General features: G+C 40.7%; 1 protein-coding gene across 3 annotated transcripts in view; it reads left to right on the forward strand.

Moving 5' to 3' along the window:
• GRIK2 (glutamate ionotropic receptor kainate type subunit 2) overlaps positions 1 to 5,983 on the forward strand; it is a 1,356,701-nt gene extending 1,350,718 nt beyond the window's left edge. For 2 of the 3 annotated variants that reach the window (XM_073626997.1, XM_073626998.1), the window contains one exon: positions 5,071 to 5,983. In XM_073626997.1, coding sequence (XP_073483098.1) covers positions 5,071 to 5,235 — 165 coding nt within the window. In that variant the 3' untranslated portion in view covers positions 5,236 to 5,983. The remainder of the gene's footprint in view (positions 1 to 5,070) is intronic. The other variant, XM_073627000.1, reaches the window with a different exon arrangement.
• Positions 5,984 to 20,503: the final 14,520 nt, after the last annotated feature.

The raw sequence follows: 20,503 nt of genomic DNA on the forward strand, positions 1-20,503 counted from the left end.
ATGCACATACAATCTACATACAAGTTTATTCCAGTGTAATATCTGAAGGAAGAAAGACAAAACATTTTGGGGACCGAAGCCTCACCTCTTCATTGGAGCATGAGGCTGTTCTAAACAGCTGCTGACATACAACCTACCAGACTAAAAGTTTCCTATAATAATAAATATTTTGACTTTCATTGAGTATGCATACATTATTTCATATTTATAGAGCCCAGATGAAGGGGGCACACTTATATTTGCACTTTAACATCACTGTGTGCCATGTCAGTTCTAAATGTCAGATCAGAATCCTTGATAGTGGCATACACTTGTAAACGAAAAGTGCTGCACTAATATTTTTTTTTTAAATTAACATAAACTCAATGTCCACTTATGCAAAAAGTCCTCATTGGTGCACAAACTAAATAAATAGATGAACATGTTCAAAAGAATCCAACTGGTGAACCCAAACTGAACAGAATCCAGATAGTAGACCCACACTGAATAAAATCTCCACCACCAAAGGCCACAATTGCAGGCTTACCAGAAATCAATGACTCTCTTACTACAAAGAAGTCATAGACAGCACGTGGTATCAATGATCATGCATTGGCTGAATCTTCAACTCAATTTCTGTTATATGATAGTTAAAAAAAAAGATATCAATGTCACTATACCTCATACATCAGTCTCTACATCTCCCAACACATTCAGAAGAAAGATAGGAAACAGACGCTCCACGTAGTGTGAATCCCATATGATATATCTATTAAAACTTGAAAATTCACCTACATCAGGAGAACAAATTATTGCACTTTGAAAAAATTTTCAGAGCCAGCAACAAGATTAGCTCCTGGGGTCACTTCTGGTAACGCAATGAAGTGAGCATGAGGCTCCACCCTACATGTTTCATCAACTGTGATGTCTTCCAAAGCATAAATGTCATATCAGAACCCTCAACAGTGGCACACACTTGAAAGTAAAGCTGTCATGGGAAATATATGGAGCCAGCCATTGCTGAACTTCTAAAGACTGTTTGTCAAGCTGTTATTCTAAAACTCTTTAGTGTTTTCTAAGTCTTTTACTCAGAACAAGTGTTTCAGTAACTCAAAGAGTTTGAAGAAGGAGGGTTTGCATCATATCCAGGCAACTAGAAATTTCAAAAGCCAAGGTCAGCAGTGGCAGTCAATGTGTTTATCACACGAGGAGTTGCAAACCTCCCAAGCTTCTAGGATGATAAAGATTGATGCCTTTTAGCACAGAATAATTAAGACAAGGACACACCCTGCTACACTTTCTTATTACATGGACATTGGCTAATAAAAAAGCAAGAATGTTCATCTAAAACCCACCTTTTCATTACTACTTTTACTTCAAAAAAGGATTTTAAAATAATCAATGCATAATGTGAAAAATAAAAGTTTAGTCTGATAGAAACAACTTTGTTAAAATATGTATTTATACAGATCTCTACACCAGATCTAAAATAGAAATCTTAGAAGTTGCAAAGTGTTTTGTTTCTAAAAGAGGGACTTCTCCAGTTGAAAACTATGGTAATGTGTTAAAGGATAACTCCACAATAAAATATAGCAAATAGAAAAAATAATATGGCATATACAATTGCTACACAAGCCATATTGTAATTTAATATTATTAGGAATTACCTTTGTTTTTAATCTGCACCTGCTGTAATTTTCTATAAAATTCAGTGCAAAATGGCAACCTGGAGGTGTTTTGTTTACCATCGGTGTACAGAATGACTACCAAAATGTAATTTCCTGCTTGTGTGATAGACTCACTGATTTTCCCAGAAGTCTACTCCTTTGCAATAGGAATTTTTTTTTGGTGTGTTACTCCCTCAGAGTTAGCTACTTCTAAAGTGATGTAGACACTGCAGATTTTCTCATTAGAACACTAATGCCCTGTACACACGATCAGACATTCCGACCACAAAGTCCATGGAATTTTTCCGACGGATGTTGACTCAAACTTTTCTTGCATACACACGGTCACACAAATCTTGTTGCAAATTCCGAATGTCAATGTCAAGAACGTGGTGATGTACAACACGTACGACGAGCTGAAAAAAAGGAAGTTCAATAACCAGTGCGGCTCTTCTGCTTGATTCAGAGCATGTGTGGAACATTGTGTATCGGAATTGTGTACACACGATTGGAATTTACGACAACGGATTTTGTTTTCGGAAAATTTGGGATCCAGATCTCAAATTTTTTGTGATGGAAATTCCGATAGAAAATGTCCGATGGAGCCTACACATGGTTGGAATTTCCGACAACAAGCTCCCATCGAACATTTTCCGTCAGAAAATCTGACCATGTGTACGGGGCATAAGAGTGCACATGCTGAATATAATGAACCAGAACCTCACATGAATAGTGAGTCTGCAAAGCATATGGTAAACAAAGAGCTTTTTCTTCAAAACAACAAAATTTGTTAAAATCCTTGCACAGTAGGTTGATCACCCAAAGGGAATTGTTTTTTTTTCTCAACAAAGGTGGAGTTACACTTTAAAAAAGGAGTTCCAACCACATAAATTATTATTTTTTTAAAATCTATCTCTTACTATCATATTATATATATTTAGCATTGGTTAGTCTCGTAAATAGCGCTGATTTTCTTATTATTTCTCTGTTGGGGTTCCCCAAGGTTCTGTTCTTGGAACTCTTTTATTTTCAATCTACACCTCTTCCCTGGGTCAGCTGATAGCCTCTCATGGTTTTCAATATCATTTCTATGCTGACGACACACAAATCTATCTCTCCACCCCTCAACTCACTCCATCAGTCTCCTCACACATCACTAACTTACTAACCGACACATCTGTATGGATGTCACACCACTTCCTCAAACTCAACTTGTCCAAAACTGAGCTTATAATGTTTCCTCCCTCATGTGCCTCTTCCCCTGACTTCTCTGTCAAGAGAAATGGCAAAACCATCCACCCGTCCCCACATGTCAGGGTGCTAGGTGTTATCCTGCACTCTGAACTCTCCTTTCGGCCCCACATCCAATCACTTTCCAAAGCTTGCCGCCTCAACCTCCGCAACATCTCTAAACTACGTCCCTTTCTAACCAATGAAACCACAAAGCTCCTGATTCACTCCCTGGTTATCTCTCGCCTCGACTATTGCAACTCCCTCCTCATTGGCTTACCTTTAAATAGACTATCCCTCCTTCAGTCCATCATGAATGCTGCTGCCAGACTCATCCACCTTACAAACCGCTCAGTGTCTGCTACCCCTCTCTGCCAATCCCTCCACTGGCTACCACTCACCCAACTAATTAAATTCAAAATACTAACAATAAGTTACAAAGCCATCCACAACTCTGCCCCCAGCTACATCACTAGCCTAGTCTCAAAATACCAACCTAATCGCCACCTCCATTCCTCCTAAGACCTTCTGCTCTCTAGCTCCCTCATCACCTCCTCCCATATCCGCCTCCAGGACTTCTCCTGAGCCTCGCCCATCCTCTGGAATTCGCTACCCCAATCTGTCAGACTGTCTCCAAATTTATCCACCTTTAGGCGATCCCTGAAAACTTTCCTCTTCAGAGAAGCCTATCCTGCCTCCATCTAACAACTGCACTATTTTCTCCATTAGCTCATCCCCCACAGCTATTACACTTTTGTATAACTTGACCCTCCCTCCTAGATTGTAAGCTCTAATGAGCAGGGCCCTCTGATTCCTCCTGTATTGAATTGTATTGTACTTGTATTGTCTGCCCTAATGTTGTAAAGTGCTGCGTAAACTGTCGGCGCTATATAAATCCTGCATAATAATAATAATAAAAAAGTTACCTTAAATTCATGCTGCTTGGGCATTCCCATCTTACTTGTGGTCAGGCGAAGCACACAAGCATAAACTTCCGGGATACGGTGCTGCTGTATAACCAGCATTCATCATCCATTCTCATGCATGCGCAGTAAGGACATCTAGCAGTGCCGGAAACTTCTCAGGTTGCCATCACAATGGGCGGTGGCGTCGGAAGTGCTCACCCCATTGTGTTGCCAACCAAGGTTTGGCCTTAAATTGCATTATTTACTGTAGACAAATAACACAATTTTTAACACAGTCCTGCCCACTGACTCCTGGGAAATGATTCACATTTCCCAAGAGCATAGGCAAGGGAGGAAGTGATGCGCAGCGCCACAGAGCCAGAAGTGGCAGATTAGAAGCTACCACCTAGAAACAGGGCACTTCTGGTAAGTTAAAAAAAATCATTCCAAATGTTTTTTAGTATTAATAAAGGACTAGGAAAATGTAAAAATATTTTTCAAGGTGAAACTCTGCTTTAAGTACTGTCTCAGAATTAGGAGGAGTATACTGCTAAAGGAATGAATGTAACATTCACTAAATGTTGAGTCCAAGTGTGTATTCCTGGTACATGTATTTACAATTGGAGTGATTGATTGACCTGCAGTGAATGTTTGGTGAATATCACAAAGGCAATGTTGAAAATTAAAGTACTTTACCTCATATCAAATTTCACTGTATGCCAGTCATATGAAAGATTAATACATTTTGGTTATTTGCTATGGTTATTTCTCACTTTGCTCTTTGCCTTACCAAATAAACCTGTTTAACTCTGGTATAAAAATGATTATACTTATGGTTATAGAATTATATGATTGCATTAAACATAGGCTGAATAACTACTGAATAGGAGCAGAGTTCACAACGTATAAAAGAAACAATTTCCCTAACAAATATGAAAATGTGCAAAGTACAAATGTTTTAGATGTAATTTCCATAGAACATGTCTCAAATGTATTGGCCCATAATGTGCATCACCAGGCACTACTTGGCAGATAAATAATTTTAGTGACAAGGTGAAATTTTCAATGAGCTCTCACAGCTTGATAAGTCATTTTAATTACTATGTGATGCATATTTAAGTGACAGCGGTTTGTTGGAAGCTTCAGGCAGAAACATGGTAAATTTGCAGGGTTGCTTAGCTGACATGCTGCGCCAAAAGAATAAATCTTTAATAGTTTATGTACCTCATATGAATTTCGCTTGCAAATTTCGCTTTAAACAAAAAAAATATTTATGTTTGTGTTCACAGAGATCCTTCTGTAGTGCCATGGTGGAGGAATTAAGGATGTCACTAAAATGCCAGCGACGACTGAAACATAAACCACAGCCTCCCGTAATAGTGAAAACAGAAGAAGTCATCAACATGCATACATTTAATGACAGAAGATTGCCAGGGAAAGAAACAATGGCATAGAGCTGGGTGTCAGGCATCCCCAAGCACAAACTGTCAGCTTTTTGTTTTCTTTTTCCAAACAACACTGCAAGAATGTTTCCTGTGGAAATATGCAACCTGTGCAAAATAAAAATGAGTTACCTCATGTTGCTGTGTCTATGAACTTAAGACTTATTACTCTGATTTATTGGTCAGACTAGAACTACAAGAGTCATGGATAAATCACAAACGTCTGCGGAGGTTGAACTTAATTTTTTTTTTTTTTTTAAGGGGTCCACCATTCTTATGAATGTAAACGTGTGTACGTTTTGTGGTTGCTTTACAAATAAGGTCCCCCCAAAAAATAAATACATAAAAGGTTATTTTTCAAAACTTACTTCATTCAAAGAAATACTTTGAAAATAATAGTAAATGCCAGTAACTATTGAAGAAAGAAATCTCCTATAAACTGTATCAAAATGACTGTATGCTCTTTGCCTTTTCATAGCGAAGATGACAGATGATTGGATGAAATATTGTTAAATGCCCAAATCAAAATGGCAGAATTCTTTTTTAAGCTGAATAGGCAACACAAAATCACAAGAATTGCATTATAATTCATGAATTTACACAAAAACACTATGAGAAGATTCGTATCTGCTTTGTGGACTCTGTGTTTCACTGTCGTAAATAAAACAAAAATGTCAGTAAACAAGGCAATAATTGTATTGTTCAATTCAACCCAATGATGGCATTTCTGTGTGCAGAATGGTAGATTGACAAAAAGCTGTTATGTTGCTCGGAAGAATGTATCTCAATTGTGAATAACAAAGAGGGAAATTGTGGCTCTGGTGGAGAGGATCCAGCTTAGATGAAATGGATTTTTAACACATGTCCCTGTAACCATTTGAGCTCCACTGAGCCTCTGCAGTTCCTTCCAGCTGTGGAAAGTATATGGGCAACTTAGAAGAGCTTTCCACGTGGAGCTGTAAATGGACTGCATTCATCAATACAGTCAGTGTTCAACAAACAAATTCCTTGAGCAATTTTTATTTAAAAAAAAAAAGAAAAAATGTTCAGGTTTATTTGTGGAAATGCAAGATTTCTATAAAATAGTTTTTGTATGGAGATTTTTGTAATAATTTTTATCAACAAAATCCAAACATACGTCTTTTTCATCAGGGGTGTGATGCCAAGCATGAATGGTAGTGTATATGAGCACCACCAACGTTTGGTGAGATTATTTTTATCAAATTCAAGTTCAATATAAAACAAAGAGAATTATTTTTAAGTTCAGTATTGCTATTTGCACTACCAGAACTGCTTCCCATGCTACACCCCTGATTTCCACTAAGCTACAAACATACTGTAATGAACAATTGTGTGTAAATGGTAAAACTACACAGTCTTCTTGACCACATTGTGATAACAGTTGAAGTGCACACAGTTTCCTGTTTAAATTCAATGCACAAAATAAACATAAGCAAAAACAAAGTGGAATTATCTATTTTATTTTCTATGACAAAATTAAACATTACATTGCATATTTTCTAAACACGCTGTGATGTTAGAACCAGAGTAACATTCTAAAAATACAAAAAAGTAAAAGGATCCTGACAGTAAACCATGTTTATATTTGATTATTATGTTTTATTATTGGGTAGAAATAGTGGTTGGTATATTTTATACTTCTCTACTAATTTTAAACATTAAAATCATGAGTAACAAAAATGGTTAATGAATAACTCAAATCAAATACATTCTTTAGTACATTTATGTTTTATTTCAGTAGTCTTTAAATTACTTTCAGCTTAATTGCTGCAATTGCCACTAGTCGAAAGCTGAAATCAGACTTGTGTGGCTACTTGTTTTATATACTGATGACTTGGAGGGTGAGATTTATTTGGACTTTTATGTGAGAAAAAGCTGAAGGTGAACTTCACCAGCATGGAGATAAAAAAGGCAGGAGGTGGCACAGTGACATTTAACTGTAAAACGTAAGATGTATTAAGAAAGCCTTGGCAACTAGTGAACAGGAAGTGCTGGATGTTCAGTTCCTCTAAATTTATTTACACAATGTGAGATTTCTGTACACAACCCATTGCATTTTGGTTATATGTTGGCACCATCCATGGGACGAATTTTTAACATTTTACTTCAAGTCCACACTAAGATTAGGGATGAGTGAATGTGCTTGGGTTTGGTTCACAGATCATTCATTGAACCCATGATAAATTTCAAAAACTGTGAACATAAATCCAAACTGACTGAAGTCTATTTTTTTATTTCCATATTTTTATTGGATTTTTCAAACAAAATACATTGTACAATTGGACATTGTACGTCATGCAACGACGTTGTGGTTAGTCAATACAAGGTAAACGGTACAACGTATGAATTCAATACAGATTACTATCCTCTAACCTGGGTTGGTTGTAACGTTTATTAAACCTATATTCATTATAAATTCTAGAGTTATCTAAATATAACGCGTAATTGTATAATTTGGTCCTCTTCACTAATGTTGCACCCCAAATGGGAGCTTTAGTGCCACAGGAGTGAAGAGGCCCTGTTTAGTATGAATTTTCATTGATAAATGTGTGCTAGTTAATACTAGCTGTTGCATACATCTTGTTTCTCTTGTTTATGTAAAGGTATTGCTCAGTCAAGAAGAAGATCTATGTGTCATTGTTTACGTATGTGGGTTGCGCAGTGTGCAGTCCAGTTAGTCCATGGTTGCCAGTTCCTGTGTGTTTTCATCGCCTGGCCAGTGTACGTAGCTGTTGTGATCTCGTAGCTGTAGTGAAGGGCTACTAAGTCCATGACTTGGGCTACTGTCAGGAGGTTGTCAGATTTCCAGTGTCTGGCTATGTTGAGTCTCGCTGCCATGAGGATATGAGTAATCACTAGTCTGAATGAGTATGGGATTGATTCTATAGTTAGGTTAAGTATCGCCAGTGCTGGGGAGGGAGGAATTTTGATGTGGGTTATGTTCGAGATTAAACCGAAAATGTTTTCCCAGTATTTATGTAATTTAGTACATGACCAGAATACATGTAGTATGTCACTAGGAGAAGAGTGGCATCTCCAGCATGTGTTTTGGATTCTTGGATTAAAGGATTTTATTCTGGCTGGGGTGAGATACCAACGTAGTGTGATTTTCTGCGTGAGTTCCCATAGGGCCACGCATTTAGTGGCCGTGTACGTAGCTTTGAGGGCAAGGTGCCATTGGTTATCCGTAAAAGCATGGGCAAGGTCATTTTCCCAACTTTGGTGGGATTTTAGTTTGTGGAAGGTGCGTTTGTTATGAAGAATGTTATAGAAGTAAGAGATATCTCTGGTTTTAGTGGCTGTGTTGGTGAGGTAGTCCCAGGTCTTAGGGTGAATATTGTAGAGGAGGAGGGGTAGAGAATTCAGGTAGTGTCATAATCGGATGTAAGTGAAGTGGTCAGTTGTAGTTAGCTTGAATTCGGATTGGAGTTGTGCGAATGATTTAATGTGGTTGTTATGTATTAGATCCTGTATGAAATGTATGCCTTTAGTGATCCAAGGTGATAGAGAGAGTTCGGGTACTGTGTGTGTTAGGGATTCCAAGAGAATGTATCTTGGAGATGAGGCGGGTGTGGATGTCAGTAGGGTTATTGATTTTTTCCAAGCGTTTGCCGATGCTCTCATGGTCGGGGGTAATGATTTTGGTATTATGGTGCCCAGTGGAGTGCTAAGTAGCCAAGTTTTCAAATTGGGTCGTGTTAGTGAGGAGTTCTCAATTTGTCCCCAAAGTGTGTTTGGGTGTGTTTGGAACCAGGAGGGTAGTTGAGCTAGAATTGTTGCTAAGTAATAGTCCTCAAAGTCTATAGATCCTGTTCCACCGACTAGTTTGTGTTTTACTAGGTTGTGATGGGCACTCCTCGGTTTTTTCCCATTCCAGAGGTATTTGTTGAAAATAGTTTTAAGAGATTTGAAGAAGTTAACTGGCAGAGGTATAGGTAGGGTTCTAAAATGGTATAATATTTGGGGGAACTGAAGTCTATTTTTAAGGCTACTAGACAGGGGGTTTTCATAAAAGGGGATATAGAGCTTGGCCCTGCCCTGGAGGACATGTATCAATTAAAAAGGCATGAAAAACATCTATTTTTTTAATTACATGCTTGGGGTATGCCTTTAAAATGTGTGTAGTGTTAGGAAACGGTATGATTCTCGCAGACAGCATCAATGACACAGCATTCTGGCATCGTATAATTTGCAATGTCATTGATTCTGTACATTAAAAATAGGAAATAAATTAGCTTTTTTGGTAATTTTGGATGCAACACCTGATTTTTTCTTTTTTTAACCATCAATAACTGGCATGATCTGACTTCTGGTAGTAGCTCCCAAATTCATATTGGCCAATGGCATCATCTGATGGTATATTTTGTGTGCTGCTTTTACTTTGTAGTGCCACACTACATTGTCAAATCTCAAATGTTTAATAAACTGTCAAAACTAAGTGCTCAAAAACACTTCAGCAACACAACACCACATTCCCCAAACCCCCTTCCTTACCCATATCACTTAATATTCTGTGAATAATGCAAATATAGACTTCAGGTGTGTGTTTGGTAGAAGTTGGCTAGTATCAGTACAGTACCTAAGAACTTAAACAGGCAACAAACTGAAGGAACTCTTCAGTGTGGGCTTCCACTGCCAACTGAACCATCACAGTGTATCAGATGTGGCAAAAGTGCATGCATTTTGGAAAACACATGTATAATAAAACACATGACTATGCACCAAACAGCCTTTTGGGAGGAAACCAGCACATACTGTTCAGCAGCAAGAGCCTCACACTCAGTGCTGGTATAAGGTCCATTAACATCCATTAACATCCAAAGCAGCTGGTAGTTGAGAGGATAATACTGTCCCAGTGAGAAGAATAGCCTCGCCATTTTCTGCCTATATTACCTTCAAAACTCAGGCTATTGCTCATGAGTCTACTCTGTGAGATGTTTATACCGCTATTCAGCAATGTACGGATTCACTTGGAGGACTTTTCAATCAGGCCATTGACATAAGGGAGGATATCTCACTCATACACAATGAATTACAAAAAAATAGCGACTGCACCTCAGCTCTGGAGGACCATGTGAGTGAACTAAAGGATTCAATTATACTCAAATGCAAAGGCCCAATTATACTCAAATGCAAAGGGCATCTTTCCAGTGAACACATGCACATTCCCTTAAAATTTAGACATTGGTAAACAGAAAGAGATGTAACAACCTTAGGGTGGTGTTGTTCCTGGAGTGCATAGAAGGCACCAATCCTTCAGTGTTTATGGGGCAAAGACTATGCGCCAAACTGGGCAAACAAAATCTGTCCCCGTTTTTTGCTGAGTGCAGATATTGAACAGCAGAGATAAATACCTTATGCCAGAGCCTATTCACTTGAGTAACTTAAAGTGATTGTTAAGCCTCTCTAACCTGTATACACCATCAGCACTGCCTCCTATTGCAGTGTCCCCCTCTGTGTATGATTTTTAAAAATAAATGCTGCAAATACCTAATTTCACAGCTGGGATTGTGATCACAAGACCGGGCAGCTTTCTCCTTTCCTCCTCTCTCAGATGCAGTGGAAGGAGCCGAGATTCCCCTGCTGATGTCAGGAGGAGAGAGCTGGTTGGTCATGTGATCACAATTTCGGTTGTGAAATTAGGTATTTGCAGCATTTATATTTATAAATCATTCACAGAGGGGGACACTGCAATAGGAGGCAGTGCTGATGGTGTATACAGGTTAGTGTTATGCAAACTGCATGAGGGGTGAGGGGTGGCACTGGCACGAGCAGACAAGCAGAGAGGGGAGGAGGACACATAAGCAGAGCAGATAGCAGGGCTGTGGATGACGGAGGCACGTAAACTGACCACGATGTCAGGGCTCAGCAGCCATGATAAACCATGGTCAGTTTACATAGGGGAGGACAGAAACTGGCAGGATCAACCAGGTTTTTTAGGTGTTACTAGGGTCCAAATGACACAGGACAAGCATCGTGTCATATTACATGCTTTAAAGGAGCAGGATACACTTTTTTGGGGGGTTAACAAACGCTTTAAATTTTATTGCAGTGAGGTAATGTTGTTTTCAGACTTCTGACGGTCTGATTTCAAGACAAAAAGCTCCTGAAAAGTTGTAACTATTAATACTCTATGCTATACCAGGAAGGCTATGTTTTTGTAGCAAATAGGGCAATCCATTTTTTTGTACACCACCTAAAGCAACAGCAAAATAGATGGATCGGCAGGGCAGAAAAGACACAAATTCTTGAGACTCCTGCACCTTCTTCAATGAACTGTTCAAGATTGTACCAGGATATGCTGAAATTATTGATCCCTACCCTTCATTTTTGACTGTTAGCCACTGTCATTAGTTTCCGGTGGAATTTCTTAGGAAATTCATTACACCAGATGGCTACAAAGCAGTGTGTTACTTCCTTATGTGACAAATTTAGTGTTCTTTCTCTTTAGCTTCCTATTTCACAGTAAGATTCTGTCACTAGAGTCCTTCTGATTAGGAGGCCACTCATTTACAAGAAAAACTATTAGGAATGGTAACCCTCCAATCTCTTTCCTGTATGGAGAAAGTTGTGTTCACTGTTAAAATTGTTCAACATTGTGTGTTTGTTTTTGTTTGGTTTTGGCCTTTCTTACACACTTTTTACATCTACATCCTCATATACCCTTTGGCTTCATTGGCCAAGAAGTTGTTGCTTCTCCTTCTATCCTGGATGGCTGCTTGTAACCAGGGGACTCTCCCAAAAGGTATATCTCACCCGCAGGGCTGCTGTTAGAAATCATGGGGCCTGATAAGGCCTAACTGACAGGGCCCCCTTCCCCTGGCCAAATGTGACAGAGGACATAGATTTATTGATCCTTTTCTCTGTCACCTCAGCTGCATAGATGAATGGATAGGAAGTACTCTGAGGCTTCCTGCTCATTCACAAACTAAAGCATAGTAAACACAGTGATGCTTCAGTGATGAATGGACACAGGAGTGGTTGATACTGATCATTCACTGTGTAAATTTGGGAAAGGAAGTGGCCAGTAAATGACAAATTTACTGGCCCCTTCCCCCACTCCCCATCTTGAAACATCCCCTTGTGTGCCAACAGCAGCTTCTGGTGGGAAAGGAGAGGAGGAAAGCTTGCAACGCTGCAGGGGAAAGGGACACACGAAGAGCCTGGACAGCAGATGGAAGGGGTGCATGTGCTAGAACCAATCCCCCTGCAGTGCAGCCAGAGAAGTAAAGAAGAGGAGAAGCTGGCAGTACTGCAGGGGGAGTGCGGAGGATCTGCACTAAGACAGTACAACCAGGCCTCCTGCTCAGCAGATGCCTGGGCCCCCCTTTTGAACTGATGGGGCTGGGCCCAGTACAGGAGTCCCTGCTCACCCATGTTCTAACCTCTTGGCTATAAGAAATAATTTTAAATGATTTCTTATGGCTACCAGAATTTTACATGTGATCTTCTGGTATGTTTGGGGCTGGGTGATCCTGTAAAAGACACACAGTATTTGATTCTGTAATGTCTTATAGGCTTTCTATTATCAGCATTCAGAAAAACCCATGTTCTCATACATATGTTACTCCATTTATGCTCAAAGTGTGAACATATTTGTCTATTAGAGTCTGATATTTTTCTGCCTGTAGATTAAATCATATAGATTGGGCAGATATGTATTATTACACTGTAAATGAGGTTCCCAAATCTTTGCCTTTCCCAGTATTGGTGATTGTATAGATGTTAGTATAGATAGAGCCCCACCTACCTTATTCACTAGCCCACCTACTCAATTTCCATTTGCCAAAATGTGCATAGAAATGCGGCTACATGATTTGTATCATATTACACATCACTGTAAATATCAGTACCAAAGGAAAAGAAGCACAGTGCCTCAAAGTGCAGTATTGGTAAACCATTTAATGATAAGTCAAAAGTGAAACTTCTCATAAAGGGAACATAAACACAAGCATGATAGTAATCCTGCAGCAAAATCCGGGGGTGGCCCTCTCCTAAACGTCCGTGTCTCTGAAGTGCAGCTGACAGCTCGTGCAGTTGGATTCCAGCATTCGCAGCCTATAAGAACAGCAGGGAACACAGGGGCGATCAGAGATGATGTCACTTCCGGGTACAGGGTAAGAGGAGGTGGCTTCGCGTTCGGAGCATGCTTGCTCCTTCCTCAGGCCATACAAAACACCATCTTTGTTGTGGTATATGTGGGATGGCCTGAGGAAGGAGCAAGCATGCTCCAAACGCGAAGCCACCTCCTCTCACCCTGCACCCGGAAGTGACGTCATCGCCGATCGACCCTGTGTTCCCTGCTGTTCTCATTGGCTGCGAATGCTAGAATCTACCTGCAGCTGTCAGCTGCACTTCAGGGACACGTATGTTTAGGAGAAAACCACCCCCCAGATTTTGCTGCAGGATTACTATCATGCTTGTGTTTATGCTCCCTTTGTAAGTAGTTTCACTTTTGACTTATCATTAAATGGTTTACCAATACTGCACTTAGAGGCGCTGTGTTTCTTTTCCTTTGTTGCAGTGCAGAGACTGCTTCTAGCTCTTCTCACTGGCTGTCCTTAGTGCTGGTATATGGATTCCTCTCCCTCTTCATCTTAGAGACTGTTGCTATGGACTTTGTCCCTCTTATTGAGAGACTCTTTTAATCACATTTATTTGATCTGTGTACATCTCCAGGGTCTCTCCTCAAACGAGCGCTGAGTTTATTTTTTGTCTGTTTGTAATATCAGTACACAACATTGCAAAACTCATAATACCCTCACTTTCATACACCTGGTCCTTGGAAATTAAGGTGTTTGACTCCTCCCTAGTGGGCTATCACCCCATTCCCTGCTCCAAGTGCCCATACAAATGGCCTGGGGACCATCAAAGCAGTTTTTGTGCCTAAACCCACTCTGGATTCCCCTGATTAAGCAAAATCTCAATCTTGATAGGAAGATTGAGTAGTTTTTCAGAAGCAATGATTTCTCAGACCCCATACGTGTGATATGAGATTTGTTAAAGATCTATCTGTGGGGTCTATTTATCAAACATATCAGTACAATAAAGACAAATACTATGAGACGTGAGGAAGAAATACAACTCTGAGTAAGACTGTCAAAGGCAGCTTATGTTTCTGTTCCATCTCCCTCAAGTCAAACATAATGACTACAGGCACAGGTACAGTATATCTGAACAATATATCTACTGAAAAAACTCAACACAAACAATTTTTCTGTGCTGAGTTTTTAGGGCAGAGGGAGAGCAGGCAGATAGTCTGCTAGTGCATATAGCCAACTCACAGCAAGAGAAAACTTAAAAAGATGCCATCAGGGATGTCATGGGCTGTGATAAAGGCCACAGCACTTGTGATGCTTAGTGTTCTCAGATTTTAATAGTTCCCTATTTAGGTCCTTTTATACCCCTTTGTAATTAGGTATGCAATATATGGCTTCCTAGGCCACCACATGCTGTTCCTATTTCATTTGATTCCCCATATAACAGAGGAAGAACTATGCTATTGTTTTTCTAATTATAAATCCTTCAGATCAGATAGTGCTCTAATAGAAATCTTTAAACCACATAAATCCACTTTAATCACAGGATTCCTTAAAATGTTTATTGCAGCCATGGATAGTGGGCACTTAACAGACTTTATGTGTAAAGCCACAGTAATGGTGTTCAAAAAGAAATGTGAAAATAACTGCGCATCAAAAAGGTAATTATAAGTAAATTATAAAAAAAACAAGCTGCGAAATCCTATATGTGACACAAACACACAACGTGAACAATAATAAACTGGTGACTCAAGGCTGATACACAGACCAGGTTATACCACTCCGCTGAGGGCAAAGTTTTTTTCCTGTGGATCCATCCATCTGTACCACAGTCCCTGATGTCCCATTCCAGCTCCCATCTTGGCTTTATGGTGGTCCGGAGCAGCAGGATTTAACAGCCTACTCAGACCCTCTGTAATGGGGGGCCATGGGTTTCTGGTAAGCGGCCAGGCACTCTATTTATGGTGGTGGACCCAAGCACTTATGTTTCCATATAACTGGACCTTCACTGGATTTTTACATCATACTCGGGTGTTCTTATATGGACTATTACTCACAACCTTCTAAAATATTGTTGCACAACATATTGCAGCCTTTGTTGCTAGTATATTTTTTGCACATGCCCTTCTTTTTTGGATATATGATTATATGCATATTTGAATTTTGTTTATGGTGATGTCTGACCATCTTTACATTTATATTCACTGTGTTTTGTCAAAAGCGCGAGTCACCAGTTTATTATTGTTCACAGTAATGGTGTTCCCTAAGAAAAGGTAAGGGCCCTCTCCTCACTGATTTGTACTGTCCCACCAACAGCAAATGTAAAAATCCAAAGTACTAGCTAAGAGGTTAGCTTAAGTAAGATATAGAATTATACATTCCAAGCAGATGGAGTTCATACTATACCCAACAAATCAATTGCCCATATACATGCATGGTATTTCTAAATTTACCACTTTCAGCGGATAACTCTAGACATAGAACCCTGCTTGCATTTGACATTGCTAAAGCATTTGAGAGTTGAATGGGGCTACCTCTGTGTGTACTAGATACATTTGGATTTGGTCCATTTTTTTTTTCTCTAAATGGGTCCACCTGTTGTATGAAAATCCAAAGGTTAAGATACAGGTCAGTGACTCATTGTCTCTATTCCTTAAAGTGGATGTAAACCGTCACATATAGCCAGTGAAGTGAACAGGCTCAGATGAAACAAATCTCCCTACATAAGCTTTATATACTGTTTAGAAAGTGCACGTCCTGTTAGAAATTTTCTCTTCCTGGTTCCACTGTAGGTGTGGATTATTGCTAGACTGTGAGAAACTGTGAGACAGCTGATTGGAGGAAAGGCACACACCCCCTCCCCACACAAGCTTTGTGCTAATCTATTTAAAGCAACCTCCCTCGACACATTACAAAGCTATGGGACATAGGGCTTTGAACAGAGAAAAAAAAACACTACAGATATATGTGCCCAGATCAAATTTCATGAATCGAGTTTACATCCACTTTAAGCCTCTGCTTTACGAAAATGCCATAGAGCTGCTGACAGCCTTGATATGTCAAGATTCAGGAGTGCAGGGCTTTAAAAGTGGAATAGCTAGGGAAAAAGTGGCATTATATGCCAATGATATCGTACTTTTCCTGGTAGACACTGGACCTTCATTAACTAGGGAATGGTATTTATTCACTGAAAAAAGCCTCCAATTTTTTTTGAACGTGCACATTCTTTCAACACTTTGACTAGGCTGCTTTTTCAATAGGACCCACACCAGCCATTTTAAAGCCCACCTTCAGACTGGAAGAATAAAAAAACTTTAAATGCTTGTTAATACTAGGAAGAGATGAAAAGGCTGTAATACTTACCTTACACTGCACCCCACTCAGGCTCTGGTACTCTCCTCTTCTCCCTCTAGTGTTCCAGGATGTGGGTGATCCTTCTGTGTCATTGTGTACAATTCAGGGCTATTGACCCTGCAATGTATGTAAAGGGGGGAGGTATGCGGGGGGGCATGGCCTGACACAGCATGGAGTAGGACGTGTGGACTCAGAGCTCCGTCCATTACTCCTGTTTAACTATTAATCCTGGACTGTTTGCATTGGATCACTAGCTGGATCACCTCCCTGAGACATCTGAGACAGTTGGGTCTCATTCCTGGAGAAAAAGGACGCACGGCGGCCCGAAAGGAGCTGCGATCTCCCGCTCGGCGGCAAAAAATAATCAAGACCGCGGCTTCGGCCTACACCCGAAGGCTGCGGCCATCTTGGTACTCCTTAACTCCGGCCCTGCCTGAAGCCAGTAGCAAAATACAGGTACCCCGCTACTACACAACTACCTAGGGGAGCTGGACTGCACTCATCCCCCTGTTTTTGGCCTGTTTGCCCATAAGAGAACCCAGGGAGACTGACACTCATAACCGGCCTAGATTGCGGCCTGGGCCTATATATGTGGTAACCGGCGGCCATTTTGACACACCTGCCTCCTCTGCCTGTGCTGTGCATATGGACTGTAGCCTTGTTATCCCCCTCTAAATAGTAGCTACTCGGACCCCTGTATTTTGCAGGGTACGGTCCCGGGTTGCCAGAGCCTCTGGAAGGGGGGGTGGCACCTCACACATAAGTTTTGCAAGAATAGCTCCTGTCCCCGGACACCTGGGTGATTACAAAAACCTAGTCAGCACTCTTTTCTGACCACCAGGCAAGCCAGTTCGCTAACTTAAGCTTGGGGGCTATTTGAGGGTCTTCCAGGATCTTCACAGTATGTCACCAACTAAAGCACAAAAAGCAGCGGCAGCAAAACTTGATCAATACCGCCGACAAGAAAAGGAGGACATGGAGGAAGATGGAACTACTGAGAAGGCCGGAGGGGGAGAGCGCACTGCGAGTGACACCGACAAACTCCTTGAAGCAATCACCTTTTGTAGAACCTCTCTCAGCACAAATAGAAGAAGTCAAGATGGATATTTCCCTTATTAGACAGGACTTTCAGAAACTCAGGGAAAGAGTGAAAGAAACCGAGACCAGATTGAGCGAGGTGGAGGATGTTATTCCAACCTTACAAACATCCTCAGACCGCGTGCAAAGACAAATACAACAACTCCTTATAAAGCAAGACGATATGGAGAACAGGTTGCGAAGATGTAATATACGTCTGATACGCTTGCCGGAGGGGTCTGAAGGTAAAGACACTACCACATTTTTGGAACAACTCCTGATTACTGCCTATGGGAGAGAAGTTTTCTCTCCTATGTTTGCGGTAGAATGGGCACATCGCATGCCAGCAAGACCCCCCCGCAGGGAGCTCCTCCTCGCACGTTCATAGCTAAACTCCTTAATTATAAAGATCAGGACACTGCTTTAAGAATGGCAAGGGAGAAAGGCAATATCCCGGTGGGGAATGTGAAAGTGGCCATTTTCCCGGATTTCTCCGCAGAGGTGCAACGTCATCGCCAGAGCTTTACGGAAGCCAAGCGTAAGCTAAGAAATCTGCAATACAAATATTCAGTGCTCTTCCCAGCCAGTCTTAGGGTGGAGGATCCAGAGGAGGTGATTTCTTGGTTGGAACGACGAGCTAATCCTCAACAAGCCGATTGATTAAGTCCCACTTTTAATACAGCTGTGACCAGGAACTGTTTCTAGCCAGCGCAAGTTTAAAACATAAATCTTGGATACCCACAGTGCAAGAGTCAAAGTACCTTCCGGGGCTCCGGAGAAGACAAAGTCCTACAGTTAACATGCATCGTGCAGCGAGACTGTACCCCACATAGTTCTGGGAAGCAGCGCCATGAACATTGGAACACTCTCCGGAACACAGATGTTGCAGCCAAACGGACACAAGAAGATCGAGAGATCATACTATACCCTTTGCGAGTGATACGGCTGATATTACTCATGCTATTTAGTGTCCGGGGACTCAACCAATTCTTCTACATCCTACTGATCAATAAGAAATTAGAATGTTTCCCAGTTCACAACCAGTTAAGGGATTATGCCCAAACAAGTTGGGGTCAGTGTAGAGCAGGGAGGGGGGTGGGGGTTCAAAGGTTTATGGTTTGGTTACACTCTGTTATGCATACTTATGATAGAAAACAGGTAACGTTACATGTGCCAGATTTATGGAAACGTACTTATGTGTTGTATGTTATGCGACTAAGGCAGATATGTTTGAAAATTAGAAACCTGTGTGCCTTGTGTGTAGGGAGCAAATTGTTTTACACAAATACTTTATTAATGATTAAAAAGCATCTTTGAAGTTTCTTACATGGAATGTGAGGGGCCTGCCTGAGAAATTTAAGCGTGCGGCGGTCTTCACATTCCTAAAGAGGCAACACGCTGATATAGTAGCACTAGTGGAAACGCATATAGAGGGCAGTGTTCAAATGGCGCTCTGTAGGCCATGGGTCGGGTGGCGTATCATTCCACCCACACGTCCCATTCCAGGGGAGTCTCTGTATTAATAGCCAAATCGGTACATTTTGAACTGTGTGAGTTAACCACTGACCCACAAGGCAGCACAAGTTCCCACAGGTTAGGTCATATTCTTGCTTTTCCTCCTCTCATGGGTCCATGTCCCGTATAGATTTTATACTTATCTCACATAGGTTGGCCCCAAGGCTATTGGAGGTAATGTTTTGCCCTAGAATACTTTCGGACCATAGCCCTTATTGGATTGCGTTAAATATTCCAGTAGCAAAGCCGCCATGAACTTGGCGTCTAAACCCATTTTGGCTCTCTCTTCTACCAGAAGATGGCGAGCTTATGGATAAATGGAAAATGTATTTTGTGGAAAATGATGAGTCAGCATCTCCATCTGCAGTATGGGATTCTTTTAAGTTATTCGCTAGACATACATTGGTAACAGCTATTAATAAAATTAAGATGGACTCTTCCGGTGCCCTCGGTAAGGCACTGGAGGACTTGTCCTCTGCTGAAAAAATGTATGCCAACACCCCGACATCCGTAAATGCAGATCAACTTAAATTACAGACTAGAGTGGTTAACCAGTTACAGTACCAAAAAGCCAGACAAAAAATGTTCTTCTCCAAACAGAAAATGTTTGAGCATGGGGAAAAGGCAAATTGTTGGCGTATTTAGTACATAGCGAGGATAGACCCCCGGTGGTTATCACATTACATGGCCCTGGAGGACAAGAAGTTACAGACCCTTCCACAGTAACATCAATGTTTAGGGATTTCTTTGCTGACTTATACACAACGACAGCCTCCAATGAGACCTGCTCTATGTCTCTCTTTCTTGAAAAGGTGATTTTCCCACAGCTAACAAAAGAACAGATAGAATTATTAGAAGCACCACTTACTGTAGACGAAATATCAACTGCTATAGCTAGCTTTGCTAGATCTAAATCTCCCGGTTTGGATGGACTCCCAATTGAGTTCTATTCCCAATTTAGTGAAGTACTAACACCTAAACTATTAAAACTATATAATCATTTATTTGAAACTGGGACTTTACCCCCATCTATGACAGAGGCCACAATAGTCCTCATCCCTAAACCCGGAAAAGATTTGGGATTCCCAGAATCCTATTGTCCAATATCACTCCTACAAGTCGATATCAAAATACTAGCCAAAGTACTTTCTATCAGCCTTAATCAGGTAATATTAACACTGATACATGCAGATCAGGCTGGGATCATGCCCGGACGCAACACCTCATTTAACCTACGAAAACTATACATTAATTTACAGGCTACACATGGGGAA

The sequence above is a fragment of the Aquarana catesbeiana genome, linkage group LG04, assembly GCF_042186555.1.
Source record: "Aquarana catesbeiana isolate 2022-GZ linkage group LG04, ASM4218655v1, whole genome shotgun sequence".
In the NCBI taxonomy this organism is placed as follows: Eukaryota; Metazoa; Chordata; class Amphibia; order Anura; family Ranidae; genus Aquarana; species Aquarana catesbeiana.